Source organism: Australozyma saopauloensis, chromosome 2 (assembly GCF_035610405.1).
Source record: "Australozyma saopauloensis chromosome 2, complete sequence".
Lineage (NCBI taxonomy): Eukaryota > Fungi > Ascomycota > Pichiomycetes > Serinales > Metschnikowiaceae > Australozyma > Australozyma saopauloensis.
Window position 1 is genome coordinate 5,001 of NC_086132.1, and position 26,717 is coordinate 31,717.

The 26,717-nt window shown below is 41.3% G+C and overlaps 10 protein-coding genes across 10 annotated transcripts; 6 read left to right on the top strand and 4 right to left on the bottom strand.

Annotated features, from left to right (window-relative positions):
• Positions 1–6,503: 6,503 nt before the first annotated feature.
• PUMCH_001243 (uncharacterized protein) lies at positions 6,504–7,559 on the bottom strand (the record flags this gene model as incomplete). Its single annotated transcript, XM_063020303.1, has 1 exon — positions 6,504–7,559. The coding sequence occupies one exon, from the start codon at positions 7,557–7,559 to the stop codon at positions 6,504–6,506; it is 1,056 nt and encodes a 351-aa protein (XP_062876373.1).
• A 2,503-nt stretch (positions 7,560–10,062) lies between these two features.
• PUMCH_001244 (uncharacterized protein) lies at positions 10,063–12,546 on the top strand (the record flags this gene model as incomplete). Its single annotated transcript, XM_063020304.1, has 1 exon — positions 10,063–12,546. The coding sequence occupies one exon, from the start codon at positions 10,063–10,065 to the stop codon at positions 12,544–12,546; it is 2,484 nt and encodes an 827-aa protein (XP_062876374.1).
• A 242-nt stretch (positions 12,547–12,788) lies between these two features.
• PUMCH_001245 (uncharacterized protein) lies at positions 12,789–12,989 on the bottom strand (the record flags this gene model as incomplete). The annotated part of the gene is made up of 1 exon (XM_063020305.1): positions 12,789–12,989. One exon carries the CDS (start codon positions 12,987–12,989, stop codon positions 12,789–12,791), a length of 201 nt encoding a protein of 66 aa, XP_062876375.1.
• A 725-nt stretch (positions 12,990–13,714) lies between these two features.
• PUMCH_001246 (uncharacterized protein) lies at positions 13,715–14,404 on the top strand (the record flags this gene model as incomplete). The annotated part of the gene is made up of 1 exon (XM_063020306.1): positions 13,715–14,404. The coding sequence occupies one exon, from the start codon at positions 13,715–13,717 to the stop codon at positions 14,402–14,404; it is 690 nt and encodes a 229-aa protein (XP_062876376.1).
• Positions 14,405–14,432: 28 nt separating this feature from the next.
• PUMCH_001247 (uncharacterized protein) lies at positions 14,433–17,708 on the bottom strand (the record flags this gene model as incomplete). Its single annotated transcript, XM_063020307.1, has 1 exon — positions 14,433–17,708. The coding sequence occupies one exon, from the start codon at positions 17,706–17,708 to the stop codon at positions 14,433–14,435; it is 3,276 nt and encodes a 1,091-aa protein (XP_062876377.1).
• Positions 17,709–17,859: 151 nt separating this feature from the next.
• On the top strand, positions 17,860–18,075 carry PUMCH_001248 (uncharacterized protein; the record flags this gene model as incomplete). The annotated part of the gene is made up of 1 exon (XM_063020308.1): positions 17,860–18,075. One exon carries the CDS (start codon positions 17,860–17,862, stop codon positions 18,073–18,075), a length of 216 nt encoding a protein of 71 aa, XP_062876378.1.
• Positions 18,076–18,165: 90 nt separating this feature from the next.
• PUMCH_001249 (uncharacterized protein) lies at positions 18,166–20,667 on the bottom strand (the record flags this gene model as incomplete). The annotated part of the gene is made up of 1 exon (XM_063020309.1): positions 18,166–20,667. One exon carries the CDS (start codon positions 20,665–20,667, stop codon positions 18,166–18,168), a length of 2,502 nt encoding a protein of 833 aa, XP_062876379.1.
• A 551-nt stretch (positions 20,668–21,218) lies between these two features.
• PUMCH_001250 (uncharacterized protein) lies at positions 21,219–23,000 on the top strand (the record flags this gene model as incomplete). Its single annotated transcript, XM_063020310.1, has 1 exon — positions 21,219–23,000. One exon carries the CDS (start codon positions 21,219–21,221, stop codon positions 22,998–23,000), a length of 1,782 nt encoding a protein of 593 aa, XP_062876380.1.
• A 275-nt stretch (positions 23,001–23,275) lies between these two features.
• Positions 23,276–24,826, top strand: PUMCH_001251 (uncharacterized protein; the record flags this gene model as incomplete). Its single annotated transcript, XM_063020311.1, has 1 exon — positions 23,276–24,826. The coding sequence occupies one exon, from the start codon at positions 23,276–23,278 to the stop codon at positions 24,824–24,826; it is 1,551 nt and encodes a 516-aa protein (XP_062876381.1).
• A 660-nt stretch (positions 24,827–25,486) lies between these two features.
• On the top strand, positions 25,487–26,617 carry PUMCH_001252 (uncharacterized protein; the record flags this gene model as incomplete). Its single annotated transcript, XM_063020312.1, has 1 exon — positions 25,487–26,617. The coding sequence occupies one exon, from the start codon at positions 25,487–25,489 to the stop codon at positions 26,615–26,617; it is 1,131 nt and encodes a 376-aa protein (XP_062876382.1).
• Positions 26,618–26,717: the final 100 nt, after the last annotated feature.

Here is a 26,717-nt window from a genome sequence, read left to right on the forward strand (position 1 = left end):
TCAAATACTGCAGTGCAATTGAGACGATGAGAACCTTTCTTTGGCTGAGCTCATATCCGATATCCCCTCAGCTGGACTTCAAAATAATCTCAAAACTTGTTGATTTGCAGAGTGACCTCCCAAAATAAGACTTTTTCCAGCGGTAATCTTAAGATTATTATAAGGATTGTTAACAAAGGTTGTCTGCATCTCCTGTTGCTTCGAAGAGATCAGTCGATCTGTTGTGTAGTTCAGCATTGGACAAGGAAAGCCAAATTCAGGATGAAGCTGGTTTACGGATAAAATTCTAGTAAACCGAAGACAAAGATGAAATCTTCGTAGAATATAATTGACATGATGCTTTGCCTTCTTCATTGCATTATCACAGAAGCTATTGTCTCTTAGCTCTCTCAAACCCCTAGAAGCCTGCAAATCTGATCCGAATGAGTCAAACCCATTAATAAAGTTGATAATAATTGAAAATGTAATTACTAGAAAAGAATTTCGTTAAATTGAGAAGAGAAATGGTGCCTTGAAGCTACGATTTGGTGACTATACTTAGTAAGGTAATAACATAAGGTTCACCACCAATTTGAGACAAAATATCACGACAGCCCCATAGATGGTGTTTTCAGAGTACCATAAAACTGATTTCATTTAATTTGTAGTACTTTTCGAACACATGGTTAAAATGAGTTTGTAGCTTGCTCTGATGTTGAATCAATCTCTACAATTCCGAGAAACTTGGAAACCACAAATATCATCAATTCACAAAATTCAATTAATTATAGTGTAGAAATTTTTTTATAATCAGCTGAGTCACCACAATTTTTCGTTTGATTTTTCAACGAGCCGTTGCATGTGTATCATCATTTCCAAAACTCAATCCGACTCAATAATCAGAAATTTATCACGAAATATCCTCCAAAAACCTCCAATTGAGTTCTTATAGCATTCCAAATATTAATAATACAGATTTCGCAACTTGTCTCTACTTTCATCGTCACTTTCCCTCAGCCCTTCGCTGGACACGCTCCGGACCGCATAAACATAGGCGCGCGCGAATCATAACAACACCCACCACTTTTTTTCCAGGTCGTTCACAAGATCTGGAGAAAGAGGGGGTCTGAGGGTTGTAAAAGTTGAGAAAGTGCGGAATTTATTGAGTTCGGTTTAAATCTGTGGCTATTTGTGGGTTTGGAGTGGGTTTGAGGCTGTACGGAATCGAATGGGTTAGTGGGATCTTTCACGGCAATATAGGGTGTGTGAGTGGCTTCTGGAACAATTAAACGGGTAAATGGGATAAATGGGACAAGAAGACTGTCTTTAATACAGTTCATTGAACTGCTTGATCGGATTTGAAGGGCTTTTGGGATGATGGGCGTCTGGGGGATAAAAGAAAGGGCAGATGGAACACTACTTGTGGCGTGGTTCAAAATCTGGAGGTTCTGGGTTGAAATTTATTGCAGAGCTTTTGTATTTTAATCCGGTGCATGCCGATTAAGGTTCGGAGGATATGTGAGGGTGCATGCTTTTGCTGCATCAAACAGCCTCAAGAAAGTGATGTGATGTCCGTGTTAACACGAAATGACATATCAAACATGTAAATCGCTTCCAGTTTCACATATGGAGTACTCTTTTTCCGTTCTGGGTCACCAAAGTCTTGTGTGATTGATCATTGGAACAAAAAGATACCAAGTCGACGAATCTCGTTGTGGGAAATCGGGCTACCAAGGTCTTATGTATATTGCAAGAACTTTGATCAGACTGAGATCCAATCCGTTTGAGATTTTGGCGAATACCTTTTCTTGAACTGACATCAATTGTTGTTTTCAAATACGATTGGTCAGAGATCAATGGTGTGAGCGAATTCCGATTCGAAAGTCACTAGAAGCTTTCAATTATGAATACTAAACTTATTCATTGATCAAGGAATGATTTTGGTTGATGTTGAAAAGTTTGAAGGCCATCAATTTTGACTCTCTGAATTCAGAACATACCTTGCATATCCTCAGTGCAACAAGAGGTTCATTTTTGTCATATCGATGGAATATAACAAACTCCCTCATTGATAGGCCCGGGTACGACTCTTTCTGTTTGTATTCGTGGTTAAAATCGTTGACTGGGTTGTCTTTCTGAATTGAAGCCAAGCCACAGTCACAACTCTTTATTGGAGCGACATTAATTATACCGACTTACTTGAAAAGACTGATTGAGTATCAGTCGACTTCTGCTAATTCTTCTCTTTGAAATTGTCGATGTCCTCGATCAGACCAGGATCCCACAAATTCACATTTCCAGCACCAATCTCAGAAAGCTAGTAGTGAACGTGAAACAGCGTGAGATGCTCAAATACCGTGATCCTATCAAACTCAAGATCTGTGGTTGCTTGTCTGCTGGCCTACAATGTGTGGGATGGTCGTAATTCGCTTTTACTTGCGTTGCTCGAAATTTCTTGCAATCAGCCCAGATTCGGAAATTCAGCAAAGCCTTTGAGGCAAAATACCCCTTGCAATGGTGATAAACAATTCTGAAATGACCTCGGAAACCAAACCTCGAGTATTGGTGGATTTGTCGATACATACTTTGTTCCGTTCTCTATTTTGGCTGTTTGATACGTTAGCCATGGGGACATACGTGCAACTGGCCAATCGGTATTCTTGGCCCACTCTGCCTTACAGCTCGATATGGTTCTGAACCTCTTTCATTCGCAATCTCTTCAACTGGCTACTTCTTCCATTGGAAAACCTGATTAATGAACCTAAATGTATTCCACTTGAAACCAGAAAACTGTTTGAGGGCGATAGCTGTTCATTGTGAAAAGTTCTGCTCAATTTCAACAATTTGTCTAAGACTCTTTTCAAAAGATCTATCAATTCTGATCGAATACAATTTGGCGCCTATTGTTCATAATGTTTTGTCACATCTTTTGATCACCCGTGCTTGGAGATGATTCAAATCAATCATGATGAGCACTTCACTGTCAGAAGTGACCTCTTTTTCATTGTTGATGTCCGTGTTCGACTCCTTCTTCTTCAAATGTTAAAAGTGATACGAAAAGGAAGGCTGCCATGCGAGATAGGCAATTACCATTAAAGAGATTTTTAATCTAGCTTGCTTAGAATGCTGAGAGATGAGGTCTCTATATGCTCTCGGTCTCAGAGTGTGCAAAAAAAGTCTGTGAGTTCAACAGACATGCCCAAGTAGTAGCCACAGACTTGACCTCAACAATCCATTTGTTTATTCACTGGGGTGGTCTTTATTGTCATGTTGTTTTGTGCTTTCAGTAGGTTGTTGCTTTTCGAGTTCAGTTTCCGTCCCCATTCTTCTATGCTGCGTCTCTGTTGTGCTGTCGTCATACTTGATAGATGGTAGGATAGAGAGCACTAGTTCCTTCAAATTGTAAAGTTTTAGTCATCGTAAACCCTACTCCAGTATTTTCAATGCTCGAAATCACATCCATCGTTCATATCAAAAACAAAGTGCTCAACGATAATCTTCATGAAGAAGGGAGAGGATCCAAAAAAGATTGCAGCACCACAATTTCACACATGGTCTCCCACTGCATTACTCAGTGTGGCTCTAAGTGGCTTGACTAACGTTGATCGGACGGGAAACAGTATTTTCCACTTGATATGGCCGCAACCGATAGATTTACTCTCCAGTTTGACTTGTTTTTTGATCTTGGCTTCTGATGATGTTTATGTTTAACACTCAAAAACATACACTTAGAGCAATATGTTCCTTGATTTTTGATACTGTATTGGTCATTTACCTATACACCTTTTTCGGATTTCAGAGCACACTGCCACCAATTGGTAGTCTTTATAATATCCTTTTGGTGAAATAGCAAGTCCATGAGGCAAGAACCCACCTTAAGTTTGTCGTATGCACAAAGTGAAGTCGTTCTTTCATAAGATATCACCGATCATACTATCACATTCCGGATATTTAGTTCAAGTCTTCTTCAGTCTGGGTAGTTGAAGGTTGTACATGTCTCTGAAATGTTCTTAATTGCTGCTCATGAAATATTCATATGGCATGTGTGTTAGGTAACTCATAGAGTATTACAATTAGATTACCGAATTGAGATAATTGAGATGGCTTTTTGACGCTAGGATAAGAGACATCGAATAAGACGCTCTGGATAACGACGATAAGGCAATACAGAAGCGCCGGGCTGCTAGGACCACCCGTCGATGAGCTTTAGAAGAACCAATGACGATCTTTGGACAACCCCAGGGAGCGTTCATTGGCCAAAATCTGACCAGTTGGTCAGATCTGGCTATAAGTATGGCTAGGTTTGATCGATTAGACAGAGCAACTAACACAGGTTTTCTAACTAAACTAATATCCGAGTAAACAGATCACTCAGGATAAATGAACGCCCTCACAATGTATGGTACCTTGGATCTTTGTCACAAGCGGAAATTTGAGAGAACTGAACAAGTGGAGCAAGAAGGGTGTAGTGTGTGGCACATCGGCAAATGAAAAATTAGGCAGAAACTGAAGTATCGAGATACACGTTGACGTTAGAATGATAGAAATCAATGAGATGGTCTGGATAAGGAACGGAAAGTGAGACACATCGCATGAAAAGCTCTGGATAACAACGATAGGACAGCCCAGAAGCTTCGGGCCGTCGTAGCGGCCCGTTGATAAGCCTTAGATGACCCAATGATGGTTCTTTGATAACCAGAGGAGGAACTCATCAGCTTGGCTAAAATCTGATCAGTAGGTCAGATCTTGTTTTGAGTATGCCTACCTACGACTGATAACAGAGGACAACTAATACGATTTTTCTAACTCAATTAATCACGGAGTAAACAGATCATACGACATGTATGGTCAACCTAACACTAGCTCTGTTAGGTAAATCACAGAGCATTACGGCTAGAGTTCCGAATTAATAATATCGAGATGAACAAATCGATTGAGAAGCCCTGGATAACAACGTAGACGCCAGTAAAATTAGCACAGAATATCAAACCCCATTAAACCCGTTGTATACTCATTGGCAGAATGCGATAAGATATTCGGATTCAGACTTGGAGTCTCGACTTCGGGCCGAACCACACATTCTCAAGGGTTATGGTGGTCATTTGCAATAGGTACGAAGAAACTTTCATGGAGGGTCCTTTGTTTGATAAATGAGTATCAGAAATGGGAAAGAAGGAAATTTCTTTCGATAAAATTGATGCGAGATGGCACAGAGCAAGCGTCTCGATGTCCACCCACAGCGTGGGTTTTGGAAATTGAATCCTTCAAGCTGAGACTCAATCATCTTTGCCATACGTCAATAGGTAATTGGGACTGCCTGGGTTCTGAGTGTCCTAGGGAATACTACAAAGAATATTTGGAGCTTCTCAAAATTACAAATGAAAGATATCTCGAGCTGTTAAAGACACTTTATGCAAACGAATTTCGAGGCGTGTGGTATACGTGAGCCATTAAGAATAGGGACGGGTTCCCAGTATTGAGAATGCTTCAAATGAGAATCTTTCGGGACAGACTTCTCTTGCTCAATTGTCCCTTGACTTTCTTCTCCGCATTGGTACTCAATTATTGTTGTCTTGATAATAGTATTTATTTTCCTATCTATATGACACTGGGCTTGTTCGGATTACTGCTTGTGTTGCTTTGTCTTTCTTTCTCTACAGGCCAAGTCTGTTTTCGTCTTCATAATCTCTATCACTGAGAAGAGACGAGCTACAGAGGAAAGTCGGTCTTGTTGAGATAGCTCAGTTAGACTGGCCGCACTACAACTTTGAATAGATGCCACATACTTATGATCAAAGAATTTCAATAAGCTGGCGCTTAAATGACCGGTATGAGAAAAGTGAGACAGATCATATGGCTGAGAAATGATTGATAAAAGCTGGGAGTCCTGGTATAGTAAGAAGTACGGAAATCTCCGAGGAAATCCAAAGCGGTTTCTGGATTCGTTTGCCGACACACACTAGATGAGAGATTGAACTTTTATAGACGTATCCCTCGGGTCTTTAATAGACGTTGTATTAGTTCAGTTAAGTGTAGCCATTGAGAATAAGTTGCTAGGCAAGAACATCTTCCAAATAATCACTTGAGGCAAAATATGTAGAAGACTTACAAGTCAAGGTTACAAGTGTCAAGGTGGTTCGACCAACCAAACCGTTCCTTAAACTGTTGGACTTTTTCCAGATTTGGAGCGTATTGTGCTAGGTGGGAGCCAGCACAAATGAGTTCCATCAAGTAAGCAAAAGCTCAAGAGTAGGTTACAAACGAGGCTATGCAATTCGAATTTGATATGGTTTCAATGAAACATAGCCTTGTATAAACAAAAGCTCTCAGATAGCTAGGGTCGGTGAACCTCCTCAAGTGCTTGCTCGAAAAATAAGGTGCATCGATGTCCACACCTAGAAGCGTCGCTTAAGTCACAGATTGGAATCTTGGAAGGATAATGTCTCTGGTTTTAAATTTGAGTATCAAATAGCATAAGCTTGCCCGGGAGAAAGCAAATTTGCTATTGAGGATCCGTGATAAGATCAATCCCCAAATACGGCTGGATCTAGCTTCACAATCATCACAGTGATATTATCAGTGGATCCCTTGTCTATAGCAAGTTTGCAAAGCTTTTTTGCCGCTTCGATGGGATCAAATACTTGCCCGTTCTCAGCTTGTTGTTTGAAAACCCCTTGAACATACTTGCAAGCGGCCTCGTCTGAGAGAACATCCCACACACCATCGCAAGCCAATATGAGGAATTCATCCTGGTCTGTAATTTCGGTGGCAGTCGTGAAAGGCTTTCCCGTTACCAAATTTTTAATATAGGAGTCTCCCAACGACCTTGTGATAGCAAAAACCCCGTTGACCCGATGATTTACAATCAAACCACCAGCCTCGCGGACCCTTGCTATTTCATTGTGATCAGAGGCTTTGTGATCATATGAGAGCCGGTACAGTCTTCCGGATCTACAAAGGACAACCCGCAGGTCTCCAACGTTGGATGTATATAACATTCTTCTGTGGTTTTTTTGCGGGAGAAATTCGAAATTCCGTTTGGCATCATGATTATCGTAGGACTTCTCTTGCGCAGTGTTCTCGGCTGTCTCCCAACGCAAGATCGCTGTGGCCACAGTGCAACCTGAGGTTCCAGAGCCATCTTGCTCAATGAGTTCATCAGCTTTAACAAACACATCACGAAGAATCTCTCGAACATCGTATAAATTGTGAGGAGAAGCATCAGAGGGACCGTACTCTTCCTCTTTGCTCAATATGGCTTGCTCCAAAAGTTCATGAAGATTGTTGCCACACCAACGCGCCGTTTGTTTTCCAGCATGTCCATCAAATATTGCAAAATAACCCCAATCGACTCGCTCGGCAAAATTTGCAATGTACGTATGAACATCTTCCATTTTCGCTCTGTAAGCCAGATTCTTGTTTTCAGCTACACCCACCAGGAAAGATAGCCCATTAAATGCATCTTGTACTTCCGATGACTTTTCTTGTCCAATTGTTGGAGTCTTTCCGATATTGACCGTTTGGGAAACTGCTGGTGGAGTTTCAGTATGAGATTCGTCCGGCTCATCAACAGGCAGCATTGATAGGCAATAGATATCTCAAATTAGTCAATTAATCTCTTTTGGCGCAGTGGGAAGTAAATGAGAAAGGTAGACCTTTTCACTAGGTCTTACGCGTTGTCACTTGAATAATCTAGCTGAAGAGGGCGTTTGTAGTTCACTAGAGAGATTGCAACCTCGAGACAGGAATTGATGAAATCAAGTAGCTGAGAGGACAATGTGTGACTAATTCAAGTGGGGATTCGGAATTGAAGAGTATTCTTATGGATAAAGTTGTTGTGAATAGACGACAATGCTCGGAGAACACTATGTGGAGACGAAGGTACAGGCAAGGATTCTCCAACAAATCGATGTTGTGATTGTGTGGAGTTGCTCTTTCGACAAAGAGTGATTTTTTGTTGCCAGAAAAAAAAAACAGCGCTGATTATTTTGAAATACGACCTGATTTCAGATTTCGGCCATTGAATTACTCAAGACCTGTGCTTCGAACTAAATTAAACTTCACCGCTGTACGTCAGGAGTGCATGTGGAACGTTCTGATGTAACATTTCTCCTTCACTTATTCAGAGTATCCCATGTACCCACATTAGGAATCTGGATGGGAAACGTGTGATATTGTATCATTGGAGATAGAACCTGGGATTGTCTTTACTTCTTGAGGAAGACTTACTCATTACTGCCCTTCACTAATAACATAGAATGGTTGGGACTGCAGGTGTAGTCGTCTGACGTAAGGCTGATCTCCAAAACCATAAACCGAACACAATCTTTTATAAACTACTTAATTATAGTATACAAGTTTAAAGTAATTTTTCGCTTAACTTTTGCTTCCGTTCTTTTGTTTTTTCACTGTTGCAATACCTTTCAATGCTTCATCAGTTCAATGTCTAGACTTGGAACAATAGGGCTTGAAGCGGGTTCAGACTTCTATAAGAGCAATTGTATTCAGTGGAAATAGACTTGGCAATTGCCTTTGGAATTGTGCAACGTAAATTGAAAGGGATTCAAATTTGTGATCAATATGTTAGACGTGAAAGCACATACGCAAGGGACAAAAGTGAACGATCAAAGTTTGTTCAATCATCTACAGATAATTAATCTGAGTTGAATGATTATAGAAATATTTTTCAAGGTTGATATTGAGCTAACGATTCTTGTGCCTTCTCAAACTTCTCAAATGTTAATCAAACCAGTCTTCTAGAAAACATCTCAATACTTTTACTAATTAAAGTGTTCTAAAGTATCAGTACCGTCTCTTGCATCTATCGATTACATACTTTAACGCTAAATGATCTAGTTTGAATTTATGGAATGCAGTTCTCAGATTTGATATTTGCCTTTGTTAACTGTACAAACTTGAGAACCATTACTACGGACCAGCATGAGAGCAATAACTAAAATCAAGAGTACGGAACAAATTGACACAAAACAGAAGACGGCACATTTAAAGATTTAATTCTTCATCGTGGAGTTCTTAGAATTCCCAAAATTGTTTTGGAAGGACTCACAAATGCTGAGTAGGATGTAATAGATCTGTTGAAGTGGTCGAAAGTGAAATTCAATCTATCAGAATAATTGTAAGAAGCATAAAAACAAGAAAATAAGGCTAAGCATTTTGCAATTTACAAAAACTATTCAGATTTCTAATTTCAGTCCAATCGTTCATTAAGATTCATCTCTTTCGACAATATCGGTGCAATCAAAGCAATCTGAATTAAAAAGACTCCTCCAGTTGATGAGTTTCACAGCTTAAGTAAGCTATTGATGGAGGATCAGGCAATTTCATTCCAAGTTATGGCCTGTAGCTTGTCAGGGGGTACATAGGAGTCTCATGCAAGACCGCAAAATCTGGCCACTTATCAATTGAACAAACTCCACATGCTCACGAAAACGAAGTATCGTCGATTTCAAATTCAATTATTCAAATTATGGCAACAAAGGTAGCTAGGATTGACTGCCAGATATATGCGCTTACAGGTCCGCTTCCCGAGGTAAATCACGAAACACACCAATAAAACTACACAAAAAATTTCGGTAGCGCTCAAGGGGAGATATCACTGGATGCAATAATTCCAACAATCTTTAAATGTGTATTTTATATGCTTGCTTTGGAAAGACTATATACGTATGATTAGATATACTTCAAGAGGCTCCCGAGAAAATTTAAGGACTGCCATCAAATGAATACAGACTCACGATGATTTATCTCATCGTCTTTGATTCTCTACTAGCAGAAGTTCGTTTCAAATGTGATCGTTAGAGCTTTACCTGCATTTGACAGGTGGACCCACAACTGCATAATCTCGTGATCGTACAGTGCGGGTACTCCCTCTCGGAGCCCTGTAAGCGAATACTTTTGAATATTTGCACCACAACAGTAACAACTCATTTCACACACCAGTAGATGAACCTCTTTTCTTGAGACTTCCAAGTTAACTCTCATCACATGACAAGCAGTGTTTAGTACCTGCAACTTACTTCCCTAACTTACCCTGAGCCCCACACTTCAACAGAGCACAAACAAATGGGCTACACGATAAAGCAAAAGATCGAGATTTGCCTCAAGCTGGAGGCAAATCCACAAATGACGCAAACAGACTTGGCAAACTGGGCCATGAAGAACTTCGGGTCAGATAAGCCGCCATCTCAGACTACCATCTCACGCATCCTCAGCTCCAAGAACGACATCCTTGGAGCAAAGGAATCTGAGTTCCTGCTTGTACGTCGTAGAAAAGTCTCGAATCCATTATTGAGGCGAATCTTGACGGAATGGATAACTCAAGCTCGTTGGGAGAAGATTCCCATCACAACCCCAATCATTCAACTGACAGCAAACGCTATTTGGACACGTCTACCCCAGAACACAAAGAAGGGCAACGGAGTTTTCAATCACAAGTGGTGTAACCATTTTGTAAAAAAACTCAACATCAATTTAAGTGGTTCCCCTGAGACGATTAAGGAAAACGTCGGATACCCACTCAACAAAGTGTGGCAATTGGACGAAAAGATTGAGTTGAAGCAATATGTTGCGCAGTTAATTTCCTCAAAAAATTACCTGCCTCAAGATTTGTTTACAATTGACGAGTTCCTGCTCCTTTATAGTCTTCCTCTTGACCAGATCTTTGACGTCTCATACATCGACAAGGGATTGGCACAGAGTAACAATGCGCCTGAGCACATGCTCACCATTATGTTGGGATGTAACCTTGATGGATCTGAAAAATTGAATCCGTTAGTTGTGGCCAAACATGATACGTTTGATGTTTCTGCCAGCTCACACCCAGCATTCAAGTCACATCCTGCCACTGGCCAACTCCCTCCACATGCATTAGCAAACAAAATAAGTGAAGTTTACCAGATCTCCTACAAATTCAATGATAACAAATGGATTACCTCCAGCATCTTTCAAAACTACTTGCTCTCTCTTGACCACAAGATTGATAGTGTTTCTCCAGACAGAAACATATTGATTTTTCTCGACAACAGCTCCTCGCACAGAATAATCAATTTGGAGTTCAAGCATATCAAGCTTATATACATGGAAAACGCATCAAAGCATAAGAACCCATACAACGGGTCCTTTAAAGGAATGAAATTTGACTATATTCCGATGAGCTTTGGCATAGTCGATGAATTCAAGATCTTGTTTCGTCTTCAGCAATACCTCGAGATGATCAACAAGCAGCGCAATCACACAGAGTCGGAAGGGGCTACCTCGCCTATGTCCAGAAGTCAAAAATTGCCAGGCCCTAACTCCAGTCTGCCTGAAATTCTCTCAGAGGGAGATTATCAGGTTCCTTTCATTAAGGTTATAGAATGGGTTAAGAGATCTTGGGACAGCATCAGCCAGGAGAAAATCTTCTTAGCGTGGAAGAAAACCTTTATCATCAGCTTCAAGAACCCCTGGCCAGCATCCAATCCGAAAGTCCAAGAGGATGCCCGTCTTTTGCTTGCGTCATACATGACCGCCTTGTATACCTTCGATCCGCAGAAGAGTTTCGAAAAACTAAAGGAGATTATGAACTACTTAAACGTAGTTATTCCTTGGGATATTGAGGAATTGATTGGTCTTGTCAATGAAAGAAGTAAGGTAAGTCTTAACTACGTTTCAATTGATGAGATAATCGGAAGTTGTATGCTGGGTGCCCAAGATGAGGAATCAGAGCCATTATTTATTGAGGAGCCTATCAATACCATAGAAACCCCTCAGAATAATTGGTTTTCCAATGAAACGACCAGCATAGGGCCATCTCCATCCGTGCCTCGTCCAATGCCAATCACCAGCGTTCCGTACAAACCACCAAATCATACTCCTGATATCGATCTAGGCTCAAAAATGATTGCACCAAGTGGTGCGCCAAACGCATACCTGCCACATCCAAACAAATTACCAGCGATGAACACTTTACGTCAACAAAATGAACAAGAAATGAAATTCAATCCGCATGCCATGGACGAATATCAAAATACAAATCCCAACTCAATTAGCATAAGCGCTCTTTTATTGGCATCAGAGGCTACAAGTCAAGACATGCCGATTCCTGGAGGAGCATTTTCACCTCTAGTGCCTGGGAGAGAGATGCTTCCTCCTGTGCTTGCACGTCCACAAATGGATCCAACGCAATACAGAAAACATAGAATCAGTGGAGCTGACTATAACGAATTCCCTGGTGGAAAGCGTCCTAGTGTTAATCGGTTTATTGGGGGCGAACAGGGCGGTTTGTTTAATGATGTTCCAACACCGCCACAAAACCCTGATTCACTACAACAGCAACCGTTCTCAACTCCAGGGCCGTCTAAATTCAATGTTCCATCCTTTACGAAAAGCTTCAGTAAGCTCGTAGATTCCCCAGAGGATCCAGATGGAACGATGGATGAGGAGCTTGCCAAGACGCTCAGCCGCGTAATCGAGGCATCAAAGACGAACGGAATAAAGCTTTCCAATCTCGCTTTGGAGGAACTCAAGTACAACCTTCTTTCAATCCAGCGAAAATACCCATCTGGCTAATGGGATCCAACGCTGGGCTCATGATTTATAGACCTGTAATATCAACTAATAGAAACGAATAAACGAACCAATGAGCAAATGAATAAATGAATGGTTGAATAGAAATTAAATAAGATGTATTGCTCCGATTGCTCGCTAGAGAACCCAAAACATAATCACCACAAATGTACAGAATTTACCCACCCAATAATATATCAAACCGTTTATATGATGCATTCTATGTACATGTTAATCCCTTTTATTTATACGTCGTCCTCCGTGATTCCGAGCTCCTTGGCTCTGGCTTCCAAACGAGCCCTCTTCTCGGCTCTCTCCCTCTTGATTCTTGCAAGTTCAGCTTGAATCTCGTGAGGTTCTTTAGGAATCTGGTTTAAAGTTTCAGGATCTGGCCAAAATCCTGGCAAGTTGAACTTACGGTCAGTGTCTAGACCGACATAGTACATGATCAAGATTGGGGCGAAAAGATAGAAACCGAACTATAGTTAGTACCTAGTGAATAACGAATTCACGGGTGCAAGCAATACATACTTTTGATGTCTCAAGTTGTGTACGGCTAATTCCGCCTATGAATTTCCTGTAGAACATGTTGCTTCACGGAAAGAATTGCTTCTAAAGCAGTGGATGGTGTGATCTGAGTAGCGATAATTGAGTATACAGTAGATAAGTGGAGATATGTAAAAAATGCAGATACACATTCAGTAAAATACAGAACAGGAATATGTCAGAGCAAAGAGAAAAGGAAAAAATTTCCACTTTTGTTATCTAATAATTTTGAATGATTCTCTCTTCGGTGTTCAACTACTTTACTAAATCTTCTGAATTCAACGACAATTTGACAGACCACACGGATCAACAAAATGGAGTAAACTTAGAAGAATTTATAAGAGTGAAAACCAAATCTTTGTACGACATAGCTTTTGTCATTTAGTGAACCATACTACTGCTACAGTGTGTTGACAGATTCCAGGGGTTGTCTAGCAGAGAAAGTAATTTCTAAAACAATAATTGCTTAATCACTCTGATATTTAATGATTGGCTCTGAGATCATCTGGATGGAAACTTAAGTGAAAGAATTGCTCGAGTGATGAAATAATTTGACTCTGCATTCTGCCCCAGATTTCTCGAAGATACTGTCAACTACACAAAACACAACTGAACTCAACCCGAAATGCTGCAATACACACAAATACCAGCAGATCTGATAGAACCAGACTATGTTAGACCATCGGCAGCTTCAGCAACAATCAACGCAGCCCCAGCATCTGCGGTAGAAACTCCAATTGCCGAAAGATCTCTAATGGAACGATTGAAGGAATCCTCGCACCCTAGTGCATTGCTATTCTACATGTTCTTCCGGTTGTCTCCAATTTTTATGTATTTGTTCGGGAACTTGGTTCTCATGCTAGTCACAAAGGAGGGACGCTTCATACTTCATTTCATAGTTCTTATCCTACTTGTCTCGGCTGACTTCTGGAACGTGAAGAACATCTCTGGAAGACTCTTAGTCGGTTTGAGATGGTGGAACGAAACGAATGTTAAGGAGGGACAAGCAGAATTCGAGAATGTCTGGGTATTCGAGACGGCTGACCCAAATAGATACATCAACCCGATTGATTCGAAAATATTCTGGACTCTTTTGTATGTGCAGCCAATATTGTGGATTATTTTGGGCATAATGGCTCTCTTGAAACTTGAATTATTGTATTTGCTTCTAATCACAATCAGTGTCTCTTTGTCTTTGACGAACGCGGTGGCCTTCACGAAATGCGACAAGTTTGGCAAGGCAAACACTGTTGCCAACGACTTGTTTTCGCGCGCTACATCGGGAGTGTTGTCTCGCATGAATCCATTTGCATAATCTATATAATAAATACTTCGCCTTTAGATTACTGCGCCGAAATGTTTTCAGTGACCTCGATGCATTCATGCATCTCATTCAAGAACTTGATATGCTTCAATTTAGAAGCCAAATCCGTTGACAGCCTATACGCAAATTTATCGTTTTGCACAACACTGCTCACCAAGCCAATGACGGGTAGCGAGTTTCTGCCAGTCAGTGTGATAACAAAAGTCTCGAACAAGTCAGAAATCTTTTTTAGTTCTGGACTGTCCGAAGCAAATTGCATTCCACGAAGCATGTCGCTGTTCAATTGCTGACTGAGCTCTTCTGATCTTTTGTACACAATTCTCAACACCAACTGATTCACAACGACATTAAGATCATTATCAAGTGCAACTCTAGTGAAAGATTCTTTCAAACCATCGATATCCACTTCAGTGCTCATGTTTTGCAAAATTGTGATGGGATTGTAAAACCTGCTTGACTGGTCGTCGCATAGCTCGATCAAAGCCTTGATGTATGTAGGTCTTGAGTATGAGAAGTCAAGGAGAATGTTCCATGTATCTTGATCATTCTGCGCCTTGGCAAATTTTATGGCCCTCTGCGGATCATCTAATTCTTCCATTATCAATTTAAGGGCTTTTTTGTTCTCCCCCGTTTGACCCAAGAGATAAATTAGTTCGTCAACAAGTGCAGAGACTTCGCAGAGTTCAATCGCCTTTGCAATATTGAATCTTTTGTGATTAGTCAAGAATGGAAGAAGTTTTGGTCGGTCAAATTGGCAGTATAGCTCGATGCGAACATCTTCTAGATCTCGAACGAGCAAGTCATCAATGGCAGCTAACTGCTCTAGATATAGGTAACTGACAACTTCAACATGATTTGTCGCCATGAGCTCAACAACCCTTTGGGGAACAATCTCGAATCGCTTCTGCACTAATATTGCAATTATATCTTTCAAAACATTTCTTATCTGATTCACAGATAAGCGTTGGATATCATCGTCTTTCTTAAAGCGAAGTTTAATGAAGTTCGGAATGCTGGTAATGAATGAGGTCAAAATGTGGTTTTGATCGAGGAATTGTATGATCAGGGGATCTCGCAAGAAGCATAGATGCGGCACAACCTTCGCCGGGCTCAAAGAATTTTCATAAATGTCACAGAGGATCTTTCGGAGAACCAAATTGTCAGGATGCAGCTCAAGAATCAGTTCAATTGTGCTCGTGACTGTGTCAACGTCATAAAGTTCGATATCCCATTCTTTGAGTAAATCATAAGCGAGTTCAGTTTCACTTAAACACGAGAGCCAGTATTGTAGAACACTTGAATAAAAAGACTTTTGTAAACTCCATCGAGAATCTTTAGGTATGACTTTTGTCAACTCTTTCTCGTGCCCAGATTTGATAAAAATCTCACACCATTGATTCCATTGATTGCCAATCTCCTTCACGATCTGTTCATTTTCTTCCAGCTGCAGAGCCGAGGAAACTCTGGTTCCCAATGTGCTCTTTGTGTCACCAATAGGGAATTCTTTTGAATCGAGGTAGAGCAACTCTGCCATCCATGAAGCTGCTTCTTCCCACTTATCGAGTTTGACCAATTGATCCAAGTGTTCGACACCATAATTGAGCCGTTCAATCGGTTTAACTAAATATTTGCTCATGCTCCAAGCCTTATAATAAAGATCTCTATCCAAATACCACTGAAGTCTGTCTCCAAGCTGGATTTGTTGAGCAACAACACCTCCCCGGGCACTGACAATAAAATAGCGCGTAGAGGACGCGCCAATGTGGTAACCAAGGAAATAATCATTGAGACCAAGACTCTCAGCGGAGTCAAAGCCGATTTCCTCGTCATGTATAGTCACTCCATCCAAAGCTCTCAAAAGTCTTAGGTCAGGATTGAGAGGCTGCACATTTCCAGTCTTTTCGTCTTTTTGAGGGGGATTGTATGCCAATACAATCCATTGGTCGTCAGCAAAAGTGGCAATTCCGGAAATGAGAAAGTCAACCTTGTACACATGTTCAACTACCACATTTTTTTCAGGGACGGATGTTCTAAAAGACAAAGACGCAGCACTTGGGAGAAGTCTGCTTTTTACTGACGAGCCAGCGCCAGCGTTGCCTGATAAAGGGCCTTTGACAGATACCCTAAGCGACCAGATATAATTACCCCACGCAATGAGGACCCTATCCGTTTCGGGAAACGAAACTCTGGGCCAATACAAATCACTCCGGAATGAGTCAGAAGGTTTCTCGATGACAGAGATAACTTGACGAGCTGGAACATGGTAAACAGTAATTCCTTGATCGTTCATCCAAAGAATTAAGTCATCGATAGCTTGGATACAAATTATTGGGCCATGACCCTCATCAAGATTTACATCTACCCGCTGATCAAGCCAGTTTTTAGAGGAATAGATGACTTTGCCGCTCATGCCACCGCATACAAAGCTGCGAGTGCGTTGGTAATTTCTGTCCAAAACCACAGCGTGTATGGGCCGCTTGTAGTCAAACATAACGATATCTCGGGCATCATTCACAGCACCAATGACGATAGTGCCATCCATTGATCCGCTCGAGAAGAAAATCCCGTCAGTGTATAATGAGAGGACAGACGCTCTATGAGCCTTGAATGTACGAATTGCAGAAAAGTCGGGGTTACAGAGGTGAATAGACCCTGAGTGTGTTCCAAAAATAAAAACATTTTCATGAAAAGTTGCAGTAGAAACAGCATCGCTTTTAAAGAGGTTTGGAGGTAATTGGTTGAGCCGAGAATACATAAGAATAGGCGGATCATCCTCCTCCTCCTCCTCATCAGAATCATCAGAACTATCAACAGATTCTGTTGGTTGAATTGATCGTAGCTCTTTATTTTGTTGGCCAGATGCTTCGCCAGTCTCAGTCACGGCTGATTCCCGCTTGATTGTTTGCTCAGGCTTGAGGGTAGTCTCTGAGCTAGAGTTGTCATTGATCGATACATCGACACCAGCCTCCTTTTCGATATCATTTTTCAGATTGGCTTTGGAAGTTGATAATGTTTGCGAGTCTTCGACTCCTACCTTCTCACTCAATTGCGATGTCACTAATCCAGTAGGTTCATTGTTACTCTGCTCATTGAAATTGCCATCATTACTTTCAACTGAGAGTTCAGTCTTTTGCAAATTGAGTTGAGAATGATCTTGATTGTCCTTTTCTCTTTGAAAATTGTCCTCGCTAGCTGTGAACATCGAATCAAGGTCTTTGGTCAGAGCACTAAGAGCAATATCAGCTACTATCTCGGAAGAATCAGGATCCCCCGCTCGGGATTCGCTAGAGCTCATAATGCTACGAGGTTATTATAAGCAATTTTATGAGGTTGCCTTATGTTTTTTGAATTATATGCTATGATGGTTGTTTGGGAATCCTGTACTCCACACTTCGCATTTGAGTCCTACAATCGGAATTCTTATAATCACTACTACTTGTATAAGAATGCCAACAGCTAGCAAGGGTGTCTTAGTTCGTTGCGATCCATCAATTAGAGCTTTGATATTGCAAATTGATCTGACTTCACGAGGAATTGTACTTCAAGAACTAGACAGTACCCATCTTATGATTAAGCAAGAAATGGTCCAATTTGTAAAAGATGAACTTAACAGACTTTTATTGAAAAATATCTACGACCCCATGGATGGTGACAAACAATAAAACTTTCGTTTAATCAGATGTGGCGTATGATGGACACATGGCATTTCTATGTATTAGAATACTTGTCTACACTTTCAACTTATGTGGAAATTAGGGAGCAGGAATGGTGCTTGGAGATACCAGTTGTGTTTCACGAACCGGTATTTCAGCGCTATCGGTCATTGTTTTCGAAGAATCTTCGCGTAGGTGCAAGTCATCAAGGAGCCTTTCGTCAAAGTCAATGGCATCTTCCGCCTTCTCCTGTAAGCTCGAGATGGTCTCACTGAAAAAGTTCAGGAACACTTCTGGCTCCATGATTTCGTTTAATTCCTCTGCCTTTGTCAGCCCGGCCAACTCGTCCTCTAGTTTCTTGTAGAAAGTATCAAAGGCGCGTTGCATCAATGTGGACAATTGCTGGAGAAGGAAAGCCACAATTTCAGGCTCATTCACAAAGAGAAGAATCAGCTTATGGAGTTGGGGAACTTTCGTTAAGATGTTGTCCCTCAATTCAACACATTTCGCTTGAGGCTCCCTCAGGTCGTTCGCCAAAATAGGCGAGCAGATCATATTCGTGCACTCTGTGACAATTTCATTGACAGTGTTTGTCAATTCCATCTCAATCTCGGTCTTTGCATCCATCATGTTATTTATAACTCTTGGCGCGGACTTTTTGACTAGCTCAAGAAACCCTCCTTTGGTGTTTAAGTTCACGTATAGGGAACCCTGCCTGAGTATTCCCAAGAGCTCCAGAAGACCACTCGTAAAGTCAAGAGAGGTCTCTGTCCTGACGTATTGGATCTCGAAATTGTCAAGTTGATTGTTCAACATCAACAAGTTTTTAAGATAATATAAACGCGCTTCAATTGCCCCCAAATGAGTAATTGCTAACTTGAGAGCACCACCTTTGAGCATTATGATACAACTATGGACAATATAGTGAGCCATATCATCAAACACCAAAGGGCTCACCAATTCGTATAGTTGTGAAAGAATGGACAAGGCAATACCCACGGGATAGTATAGTTCTGGAAACAAATTATCTTCGAATTCTTGTTTCAAAATATGTCTAGCCTCAGCTTCACTAGAATTTTTACGGTTAGCCAATTGTAGGTCCTCGGGCTTCGTGCTATACTTGAGGAGTTTGTTGTCGATGAAATTTTGAATCCTGAAGATGAGCCTCGACTGAGTGTCAGACATAATATTCTCGAATAGTTCACCATACTCTATAGGCGAGTCGTTGGAGCCGGAAATCATCGATGTTTGCTCATCAAATTCGTAGTAACTTGAGAGCAAATTGGTAAGCTGACACAATTCCGTGATGCTCACTTCACGTAAAATGCGATTTCTCATGTCATCATAGAATGGATCTAGAATTTGCCTTAAGAAAGAGTATAGCTGATCGTTGATGTGTCTCTGCACTAAAGGAGGGGATGATTTTAAGGGGAAATATTTGCAAAATAGGGCGAATTCTTTCTCAACCAATCTTTTGTATGCAGATGTGAGCCTTTTGCAATGTTTCACCGTAGACAGAGTGTCATCTTTTTGGGGTAACATCTGTTGTTGCGCATTTATGAGCATGAGTCTAACCTTAAAATACAGCTGGAACACATCGCTCAAAAGCCCAAGATATTCGTCATGCGCAGAGCACCTCTCAATGATAAGGTTTACTAACTCCGGCACTCTGGTGTTTTCACTTTGTCTCTCGAGATCGTTGTTGAACTCACTGTACATCATGATATCTAAATTGAGAGCACTTGGGGGTGTCTTGGAATTCAACCGAGATGATACGTCAGCTAGTTTTGAACGAAATACATCCACAAGATAGTTCATCACTAATGTTAGGCCTCTGGTCATACATTGACGATAGCGCATAGCGTAGGATTCCGAATCCTTGTAAGTATCATGCTGAGCCAAAAAATCCAAATAGTCTTGGACTTGAGAAAGAATAGTAGAAATGCGTCCGTTGTGAATTATATTGTTTCCAGATGAAACAAGCGTAGCACTAATATTGTCAAGCGGTTCAAATATCAGTATGACTTGGTTCATTTCTGTAGTTTTCTGCTCCAAGAGTCGTTGTTGATCAAGGAGTTGGGAAGAATGGTACGAGAAATCATCAGTTTCCTTCATAACAGTGTCATAATGAGATGTCAATGCAGAAAGCTTGTCAATGACTGCAGTGCCCTCGTTCAACAATGATTGCATATATGAAACATTAGCATCACACTCGGAGCAGAAGGCTAGAATCGAATCATCTGCCAATTTATTAATATCATCAATGTACTGTGAGTCGAGCACAGAGTTGTAATTTATACTGCTCAAGTATGATTGGAGTAAATTCTCTTCCTCTTTGGCAGAGAATGGATACAAAGGTATCTCTTGCGGGCCATTCACTTCAATTCTTGCTGTTGAATCAAACAGCGCAACATCGGACACTGAGTACCCTCTGGGCCTATTCCTTAGGCTGGAGAATGTTTGTGCTTGTTCCGATAGTACTGGATTATGAACATCTCGAGCTTCCGTTGACTCATTGACCAAACGCAAGTTGTCCTTGGAATATGTGGCCACATCAGAGGCAATCGATTGAACCACCGACTTGGATCTGGCTCTACCCATTGTGTCTAACCCGGGTATGAATTTAGATGGTGGAAGTAGAATGGAGAACCAAAATATAGGATAAGATAAACATAATTGTAGAAAATAAAATAAACTCCCAAGAAAAGAAAGACATAATTGCAGTAAAAGAAAAACAACCTCTAAATAATTTTCAGATGTATCTTTTAGGATTCCAATCAAGAGCTAGGCATCTGCCTTACTCGTGTCTTCAATGAGAATGAATGCCACTTTGAAGTAAGCACATACATCCACTCATTTATAATTAAATGCTAGAATTGCAATTGATTAAATTCTTGAAGTTGTCTTGATCTTACCCAAAGACGCGTCTCCTAACTTGATTTTTCACAAATGACAAAAGGCAGCCAGTCTGTAATCATCAAGCAAAAAATCTTCAAAATTCCCATTAAATTCAGTACATTGTAGATGATTTAACCAAAAAAAGTTCTTCAATCTCCACTTGATAGCTTTTTTAGACTCCACGCTTTCAAAGTTCACTTGCACCTCGCCATCTACTCAGAATAATCATAGCAGACTCGAATTGTCAATGAGTAATGGACATTGACCCGCGTGACCAACCGCCACCAGACCCGAATGATGTTCTCACAGAAGACTCTGACGATGAGTTGGCAGATTTGGAAAAGGAATTTGAGGCACGTAAAGCTCGATTGTTAGCTGAGAGAGAGAACAAGAAGAAAAAGACCGAGCGGGCCCTCCAAGTTCCAAGGTCACCATCCCCAGACAGAGTAAGTGAAGTTGCTCATAAGTCTGCTCAAGTCTTCTCAAAAGAAACCCCTAGATTCAAGACTACGATCGAAAACTCAAACACGACCATCCCAATTCCTAAAGAACAATTTAAAGGATTCAGAAAAGCTCTGACATCTAGCTTTGCGAAGAAACTTCACGGTATTGAACTGATTGCTAAATCAACGGTGGAAAACTACAACGAGCGATATTTCGAGTTTGAGAATGTGCCTAAGCGAACTATCATTCAATGTGATGCTGATAATACTCTTGACGGAATTTCTGGGGAGATACTACTGCGTAGATATCTCGCTCAACCTCTTGTAGACCAAATGATGGTCAACATAAAGGTTCTACGGATTACCAAATTACTAGCCAAGGTGTATCCACCCAAGTTCGAAGAGCCACAATACGTGAATTGGTGCCTCACAGGAATAATCATGCATAAAAGCGACCCCAAGATCACATCCACAAACTCAAAATATATGTGTCTCAGAGTTGGACTGTTTGCGCATACGGTTGATGTAATGCTCTTCGGAGATGCGTTCAAGAAGTATTGGAAACTTCAATGTGGAGACATTATCGCTATCTTAAATCCCAATGTTAAAAAGTATGGCAATAACTTTAACCTATCTCTTACTGATGACTTACAAAGCATTCTAGAAATCGGAACCCTGAAAAACTACAATAGGTGTTCTGCCACAACCGCTGAAGGAACTCGCTGTAAGTTTGTGGTTGACCTGCTGAAGAATGAGCTATGCAGCTACCATGAGGAAGCAAAATTCAAGCAACGCTCACGGATGGAACTTCAAGGAAGTATCAAACCTAAGGCACCACAAGACAAGAACGGCAACACAAGTCAGATGTACTTCAACAAAGCGTCCAATAAGCCACTGTATGTAGGCTTTGAGAGTGCTGGAATACAGGAGAAGGACATGATCTACTCAGGGGGCGAGCAGTTCGATGAGACAAAGTACGACCGTCCAATCATTGAAAGCCTGGCGGCTAAACTACGAAAACAAAAGGCAAACCAAAGACTACGCCTGCAATTGCTCACACATGCGGTACCTGCGCGTGTGGAGGAGTTACAAAAATTGGGTATTGTTGGCTCTGAGGAATATGGCATGGAACCGGATAAACAAGATCTGCTCCGGCTGCAAGCGTATCACCGCGGCTTTGTTAAAGGAATTGGATACGATCCAGTTCCAGCTGCCAGATCTTCGACATCTTCTACTTCTTCCCCCCAGAACTTCTCCTCGAACAGCGCTGCGATTCAGGAGTTAAGACAGCTTAGCTCCGGCAAAAAGGCTAGTCTTGGTCCATCTAGACAGGAGAAAAGCGCCAAACTACAAAAGCGTCAAAAAGCCTTGCACATCATTGATGGAAAACTCCCCGCTAGAAAAAAGCGGCCGATGGAAAATCCGCTAAATCCGAAAAGACGAAGAACTGACATCACAATCCTGGACGAAAACAACTCATGTGAAAGTGAGAGCGACATCGAGATCTCCTTTGCCAACGAGGCAGATCGATCGCAGTACAAAACGGTTTGTATGCCGTCGCAACCTGGGGTCAACTCCGAAGTAGATGCCTAATACGGCAGTTAGCCTGCATGGACATTTTCACAAGATTACCTGAATAAGCCATTTGCAATTCTTCTAATGGCAATAATCCTGCTCATGTGAACTTTTGTTGGGGAAAGGAGTTTTGCTTTATAAAGGGATCAATGCCAGAACTTTTCTGAGCTCCAAGAATTGATTACTTCAGAACATATTCCTTCCTCCTCAACTACTAAAGAGATTGACTTTTAAAGAGTGTAGCTCACTATTTCAAAGAGCAACAATAAGACGCTAAATTCAATTCCTTCAAAATGAGTCTCACACTCGAAAACCATTTGCTTAAGTACGCTTTGGTGCTTGTTGCCGTTGTTGGGCTTTATATTGCACACCGGAAGTACATCGAGCACAAATTCAACAAGAAATACGGATGCAAGAGTCCAGCCACTATCAATACCGGATTTATGGGTGTTCCAATGCTTCGTGAAGCTTTGAATAATTTAAAGGAAGGTACTGTCTTGGAGTACTTCCAATCCAGGATCACTGAGAACCAGGTCAAAACTTACCAGATGTACGTCGCCCAGATGAAACTCATTTTCACAATTGATCCAGAAAACATCAAGGCTATTTTGGCTACTCAATTCAACGATTTTGCTTTGGGATCTAGACATGCCCACTTTTTGCCCTTACTTGGTGATGGAATTTTCACTTTGGATTCCCATGGATGGAAGAACTCCAGAGCCATGTTGCGTCCACAATTCTCACGTGAACAAATATCTCATGTTCGTTCAATGGAACCTCATATGCAAACATTGGCCAGTCACATTCGCAAAAACGCAGGACAAGTGTTTGACATTCAGGAATTGTTCTTCAAGTTCACAGTTGACACTGCGACGGACATTTTATTTGGAGAGTCTGTTTACTGTTTAAGGGATGGAACCGTTCCTCAGAAGCCCCCCGCTGGTGGATTTCAGGGCCGTGAGAAGTTTAATGAGGCATTTAACATCACTCAGAAAACTTTGGCTTCTCGTGCATACTCTCAAAGTTTTTACTTCCTTGTTAACAGTCCTGAATTTAGAAGATGCTGCAAAATTGTACATGGTTTTGCTAGATACTATGTGGACAAGGCTGTCCAGATGAATGACGAGGAGTTGGAGAAGAAATCTCAATCAGGTTACACCTTCTTGTATGAGTTGGCCAAGACTACCAAGAATCCAAAGGTTTTACAAGATCAGTTGTTGAACATTATGGTAGCTGGTAGAGATACCACCGCTGGTTTGTTGTCCTTCACTTTGTTTGAATTATCTAGAAATCCAGATGTCTGGGAGAAGTTGAAGCAAGAGGTTTACGCGTCTTTTGGACATGGCTCAGAGGAGGACATTGCTGCCATTTCATTTGAGAGCTTGAAGAAGTGTGAGTATTTGAAGTATGTTCTCAACGAGGTCTTGAGACTCTACCCATCTGTCCCAGTCAATTTCAGAGATGCAACAAAGGACACCACACTTCCCACAGGTGGTGGTGAAGATGGCAAGCTGCCTGTCTTCATTCCAAAGGGAACAACCGTGGCTTATACCATTTACTGTACGCACAGAATGAAGGAAATCTATGGTGAAGACGCTGAAGAGTTTGTTCCAGAAAGATGGGCCGCTCAGCCCAAGCTTGGATGGGCATACTTGCCATTTAATGGTGGACCAAGAATTTGCTTGGGTCAACAGTTTGCTCTCACAGAGGCTTCGTATGTGATTGTCAGACTCATTCAAATGTTCCCCAACTTGACTTCTGCATACACTGGGGACAAAATCCCCAAAAAATTGTTGCATCTCACATTGTCCATGTATGATGGAGTGCCAGTTCGCATGGACTAAGATCATATGCTGCACTCGACTATTATGACCAGAAATGCCGTTGTATACTAATACCATATTTTAAATATGAATAATTCTAGGGACGTTTGTTGACGCTTAAAGTTGAAAATATCTCATACGAAGCTCCGCAAATCAGGCATTGACATACATAGCCAAGTTAAATCAACTTCAAGGTCTCCGGATTATGAAGAGGTTGACTTGATTTGAGTTGAATTATACAGGGAATAGCACCGCCCTTGCAATAAGCAATCAGGAGGCTTTACGGATCAAGTATGCTCTAGAAAAGAAACTAAAGATTTCTAAGTAGAGAAAAGCTAGCCTAAGCTCGTCATTCATATATTCTCTTTTGAGTGTTTGGAAATTCTTAACTCAATTTCTAATTCTTCAGCATGCTCTATAGTATTTTTCGCCCCGTTGTTCCAAAGCTTGTTTTCCGTTTTAGTCACTCACACAATCGATGATAACACGAAAACCCCTTGTGATAATATAGTCGACAAAAAAGCTTTCACAGACCTAGAAAATGTAAAACATTTAGATCGAAATATTGAGTAATTGCAATGAAGTAAAATTCGGAAACGAATTAGTCTAAGTACTGAATCTCAACAAGTTTACCACTTGTAGCAACAACTAAAAAAAGATTTGTTCAGCTCCAATGAATACATGATAGGCGTCACAAAATATTCGCCGGGATTATCCCGTCTTCGAATGTCTTTTGCCGCTGACATTGTTTCAGCCCTCATTGGTCTAGCTCATCGCTTCCCCATACTTTTTGGACACTACATGTCAGACACTAAAAGACAGAAGACAGCTGCCATGAAGATTTGCACTCATTCTGGTGCTTTCCACGCCGACGAATCCTTGGCCGTTTACCTTTTGCGCCTTTTACCGAAGTTTTCTGATGCCCAGTTGGTTCGTTCCAGAAACCCATCTGACTGGGAAGAAGCAGACATCGTCGTGGATGTGGGTGGAAAATATGATAATGGAGGAAAGTGGTACGACCACCATCAAAGAGAGTTCAACGAGAACTTCTCAGCAGACTTCCACACTAAGCTTTCCTCGGCTGGATTGATCTACAAGCACTTTGGAAAGGAGATCATCAACGAGGTTCTTAAATTGTCGAATACCGCCGACGTCGACTTGCTCTACATTAAAATCTACAAGGAGTTCATCGAGGCACTCGATGCAAACGATAATGGTATCAACAATTACGCTTCTGATGCCGAAAAGAAGTTTAATGACCGTAACTTGACGCTCCCTTCTCTTGTCTCTCAATTGAACCCACGTTGGAACACTAACCCTCAGGATGCTGATTATGACAAGGCTTTTGAGGTTGCTAGTGAGTTGATGGGCACAGCTTTTATCAATTTGTTGCGCGGTTATGGCGAGGGCTGGTTGCCAGCTCGTGCTGTTGTTGAGAGTGCTTTTAAACAACGTTACGATGTCCATCCATCTGGTGAGATCATTGTTCTTGATTCTTTCTGCCCTTGGAAGGAGCACTTGTATGCTATTGAGAAGGAGCACGATGCCCGTGGGGACATCAAATTTGTTCTTTTCGCAGACTCCAGCTCCAAGTGGCGTGTATCCACTGTTTCTGTCACCTCCACCAGTTTCGAATTCCGTTTGGGTCTTCCACTGCAATGGAGAGGTCTCAGGGACGAGGCTTTATCTGAGGCCTCTGGTATCGAGGGATGCATTTTCATTCATGCTGCTGGTTTCATTGGTGGCTGCAACACCAAAGAGGGCGTTTTGCAGCTCGCCATCAAGTCGTTGGAGGCAGCCAAGGAAACCTAGGTTGTTTTAAATTAGAATAAGTAATGATATTTTAACTTCTACATTTGCTATGTTGTGATTTGTATATTATTCACATTACGATTATGAGATTGTTCATCAG